The 5,000-nt window shown below is 39.6% G+C and overlaps 1 protein-coding gene across 8 annotated transcripts in view; it reads right to left on the bottom strand.

Annotated features, from left to right (window-relative positions):
- Positions 1–5,000, bottom strand: part of LOC138976625 (nematocyst expressed protein 6-like) — a 25,240-nt gene that overhangs the window by 15,595 nt on the left and 4,645 nt on the right. For all 8 annotated transcript variants that reach the window (XM_070349486.1, XM_070349487.1, XM_070349488.1 and 5 more), the window contains exons 2-5: positions 4,882–4,945; positions 3,115–3,193; positions 2,466–2,581; positions 1,288–1,408 (exon numbers count right to left, since the gene is read on the bottom strand). In XM_070349486.1, coding sequence (XP_070205587.1) covers positions 1,288–1,408; positions 2,466–2,581; positions 3,115–3,193; positions 4,882–4,945 — 380 coding nt within the window. The remainder of the gene's footprint in view (positions 1–1,287; positions 1,409–2,465; positions 2,582–3,114; positions 3,194–4,881; positions 4,946–5,000) is intronic.

Below are 5,000 nucleotides of genomic sequence, written 5' to 3'. Positions count from 1 at the left end.
TAACTTCCACATCTGTAAACCGAATAACTTTATATTAGGAGGATATCAACTTTAGCCTATGCATGATCCTTCCACATAGTGACAATTTTATAGATTAGATTGTTTGACTTTTGTGCAATTTCAAAATATGTTTATAAATTCGGGGATAGACTCAACAGTACGAGGTTTGAAATTGAGGGGTAGCCAAATTAACCCGATTTAAGATAGTTTCCTTTTGGGTTATTCGAATGACATAGTATACCTTAATCAACATTAGACAATTAGTGACCTGAATTCAGCAATTATAGGCAAGATCAAGGCATTTCCCGTGGATGAATGCGTGCATTTCATTGATGAAGTTTGTGCGACATTGCACTTTACAGCGAAGGGGTTAATTTTTCCAGTCATTTGAGTTTAGGAAATATTTTGATAATTGTTGTGTATGAACTTCAATTCGTCCAAGACCATTCTACAAAGTTTCAAGTCTGTAAGTAGAATGGTCCGACATTTACCTTTTTTTCCAAAATGTGTTCCGAATTACCCCTCAATTGTCAATAGCACGTAAGCTTTCCTGTCTTGTGATTGCCCTGAACCTAGATGTAACTGATTGCTTCCGGTCACCGATGATCTAGGTGGCGAAGAGGGTGTAGATGTATACTCAGACATTAAGATAATCCAAAAGGTAAACGTCTGGAGGGAAACCAGGTAAGTATTACTACCGCTCAATGTCAAACCTCGTTAAGCGTTCTGTTGAGTGATCGACGAATTTTGAAACTGTTTTCGAAATTGCACAAAGGTCAGATCATGTGATCTAAAATATTGCCACTTTGAGGAAAGGTTATGCATAGGCTGAAGTGTATGTCCCCTGAATATAAAGTGACTCGGTCAACAGATGAAGACGTTATTAGCACGTTTTAGGGTTGCACTTTTTGGGGGTCACCCTCTATGAAGATCACCAACACCTACCAGTGTGAAATTTCGAGGCGCTGGCTTGAAAAGCATCTAAGCAACGATAAGTTTTTTGTCTACGCACGGCCGGCCGGACAAAGGGATGGGCTAACACTGCCCATAACTAAGGAAGACTCTCCTCATTGCTCAGGTGAGTCAAAATGTGTTAGTGTAAGAACGGGGAGGGAGAAAAGAAAAGGTAGAAGAAGGCCCACACTAATCAATAGACTGACAATGAACAAATATCTGAGCATTACACGGCGCAAAATAACTTCCAAGTTCGCTTTGTTTTTGTATGGAAAGTAATGATGTGTGTATGGCTGTGTGTACAAGAAAAGTATGTTGTCAAATCCTTTTTACCCGTCTCCGTCGATGAAACGAACATAGTTCTCGTCGGCGCCATTGGTGCGACGGAACTCGATGCAAGTGTACGTCTCCCATTCCCTTATAGCCCCGAGGATGGTCGAACGTTTCTTCGAGCCTATGATTATGAGAGAGACAAATAGTTGTCAATGTACAATTGTGATAGAACACTAGCAAGACATCGCTGGTTACTTACTTTCATTTGAATAAAGATCGGAGTCCCTTTTGAGGCTAGAGTCTACCCCTGAGAATAGAAGTAGAATTAAAATAGGCCACTCGACCAATTGACCATTCCTAAAGAAAAAAGGCAGACAGTGTATATAAAGAACTGATTGGAAACAGACATGCTTTCCGTCAAAATAGGCAGCAGTAACAGAAACGCTGAGTTTAAAAATAGCGGAAAATACCCTTGCGATCTTGTTAAATTCATTGAGTGACATTCATCCACTATCCCGTTTTGCTCGTCCGCTGTAAATGAAAGTTTCCAATGGGGTTTCAGAACTATTACGAGTATTACCACCAAATATACTGCATAGCCTGTCCGGCTAATAAAGCTTTTAATGTGATAGAATCTTAAACGAAATGAGGCAAAGCGCTGTTTAGAGATCAAATAACCAAAGGATGAAAGTCGCTTTTTCATGTAAATGCTTGTTATTCTCTCAGTTGCCAGGAGATTGGTTCCGTACAACTCTCACTTAGTCCATTCCACATGTCGTATGCATTAAAGCGCTTTCTTCTCTTAGGTAATTTGATCTTTTAATATGATAGCAAAACCAAGAATACATCCTTACTTCCTTACTTTTATTTGACAGTGAAAGAATGAAAAAGTCTTATTTCGTAACATACCAGAAACAACTCTGTGCTGTTACTTTTCCATTTAACAAAAGCGAAACACTACTTCCCAATAATTATTGGACAAGCTGTAAATCGCTATCACTCTCTAAGATAGTTTGGTATGCGTGTGTGTGTGTGTGTGTGTGTGTGTGTGTGTGTGTGTGTGTGTACGTACGTGTGAGTGTGAGTCTGTGTGTGTATGTGTGTGTGTGTGTGTGTGTGTGTGTGTGTGTGTGTGTGTGTGTGTGTGTGTGTGTTTGAAGAGCGCGTATGCGAGAGTGTGTATGTATGCGAAAGAGAGCGAGAGACAGACAGACAGACAGACAGACGGAAAACCTTACTATAGTACAGAGCCGAGTCGATTTCATAAGGTATGACACCGCCGGGCCAGCGATACTTTTCATTTCTCCTCGCTTTCCGAGCTTGTGGCCTCGTCGCTTCTCCGTACATGGCCTCTCTGCGAATCATAGAAAGGAGAGAGCATTGAACAAAGCTAACAGACTTAAACCTAAAACAAGTCGCGTAAGGCGAAATTACATTTACTCAATCTGTCGAACTCACAGAATAAAACTCAACGCACTGCATTTTTTCGCCAAGACAAAACAGCTTCGTCAATCCCCGCGGCACAAGAAAATAGCTCTCTCTTTTCCGTGCACCACAAAGTGAAACTGACAATTAAGCCAAGAAATGATTATGTACTAGGCCTACACAAAGCAAAACAGAAATGCTAACGCCTGTTCTGGTATAAGAATATTATATACTGTACAAAATAAGAGATACAAACTCGTACAAAACAAGAATTGATTACTCGCTCTTGTTCATGCAGGTATCAGAATCATATTATATATTGTACAAAACAAGAAATGAATGCCACCTCTACAGGGCCCAGTATCGTATTATATACTGTACAAAACAAAACATGAATATTTACGCTTGTTCAGGTGTCAGAATCATATCATATACTGTACAAAACAAGACATGAATACTCACGCTTGTTCAGGTGTCAGAATCATGTCCAGTTCTGTTCTTATCTCTGTGCTGTCATTTTGCTCCGGAGAGTTTCTATCCGCTGTGAAAAAAACCCAGGTAAATAAAATCAGTTTATCTTCTCGTCGTCGTTACTACCATTCGTTATCGTGATTATCATCGTCGCGGTTGTCGTAAATATTTGCATCATCAACGTTATCGTTATCGTCGCCATTGTAATAATTGCAGCATAATCTTTGTCGTAGGACATAACACACAACACAGCAACATTAAAAAGTACGATGTTGCCAAAGATTCACGAGTAAAGGATGCGTGACGTCTCTGATGTTCATTAGCAATATCTGGACGTCACACAAATGGCGCTAAATATTTTTATTAACATTTTAGTGCACCATCATGAGTATTTGATCAATCATGACTGATTCTAAGTGGCCCTCTAAATGTTATAACGGTCAGACTGGGACCCTTTTTATTTCTCAATTTAAAATTAAGAAAGACAAACTTAAGCTTTGAATGAACAATGTTAGGGTGACTTTAAGGAGTGACAATTTTCATTTTAAACGAGCGAAACCTATACACACCCCTATACCGGGGGTGTAACAATAAGTAGAGGTTACATGCCGAGTCTCAGTGATTATTAAGAATAATGGTCGAAGTTCGCGGATCATGAAAAATGCGAGCTTCATTTGTGTAACCTCTTTATTCCTCCTTTCTTCAGTTATTCAAAGAAAAGAGGAGTTTTTGTGCGAAAGTTTGATCGAATTTTATTTACTCAACCAGTCAACCTGCGCAAGGCGATCGATCAATGCGCGGTTGTATAGTTCCGTGCAAATCATTCCATTCTGTTAACACTTCTTGTCAGTTTCCCTGTTTTGGACTAAAATCAAGTAAACAGATATGTTGTTATTCTGCTGTGGCGGTAAAGGCAGATATTGTGTGTTCTGTTCATGTTTTGGTATAGCTTCTCAACCCATTGGGCTATCGAGGATTCAGGCTGTTGCTGGCTCGTTATTTGTTTGGTTGCTGGGTGTTTATCGAAAAATAACTAGCTCTACAAGTTTACAGAGGTAAAGAAGCAGATGGGGGAATAAAACCCTCAACCCTGTTAAAATCCTGAAAAACCAAGTATGTCGGAGGGGGTGGGTATACGGGCACCACCCACCTTAAAATGTCATGTTGTGCTCAGCTAGCTTGAAACTTACATGGTAAAAGTTCTGGAGAATCAAAAGAAATTGCGAAACTCAGTTTTACGTCAAATGCAGTTTTGTTTTGTTTTTTTCTTCTCCAGATTGTCTAATGTTGATTCTGAACCTGTCCCTTTCTCGTGTACAAGAAAAGTCCAAGCAAAAGGTATGGTAAACCTGGTTTGAAATTGTTGTGCGAGAACTTTTTATTTGTTAATATTTATGAGGTCAGGTGAGTGAATCGCTGCACGAGGTCACGTGAAAAAGGTCACACCAGCCTCGGTTAAATCTCGGCCCCATCACGACTATTCTGTCAAGAGTTGCGTGATCGGTTTGAAGTTCATGTTGGTCGGAAGAAATCGGTCATAAAACCGTTATTTCTACTATGCTGACTCTTATGAAATGACAACAGACATGTCTCGTAAATTACAGTATCGTTTGCCAACCGGCTCATGTTGATATTCATTTCCTCGACATATCTGTTAACATATTATGACATTCAGTATAGTAGAAATAACAGGCATATGTATGTTCGTGTGTGAGAGCGTGCGCGCGTATTTCAAGGTGAGAGGCAAAGATTATTTACATTTTTCCATTGCCTTCGAAATGACTTCATCAGTCGTCAAATTCAATACAGCAGCTGTCGTCACCTGGAAGCAAACAATAACAAATACAAAAATAAAACAAAAATAAAACAAGAGGCAA

Source organism: Littorina saxatilis, linkage group LG9 (genome assembly GCF_037325665.1).
Source record: "Littorina saxatilis isolate snail1 linkage group LG9, US_GU_Lsax_2.0, whole genome shotgun sequence".
NCBI lineage: Eukaryota > Metazoa > Mollusca > Gastropoda > Littorinimorpha > Littorinidae > Littorina > Littorina saxatilis.
The sequence above is the reverse complement of the archived record's forward strand: the minus strand, read 5'-3'. Positions and strand labels throughout refer to the sequence as shown.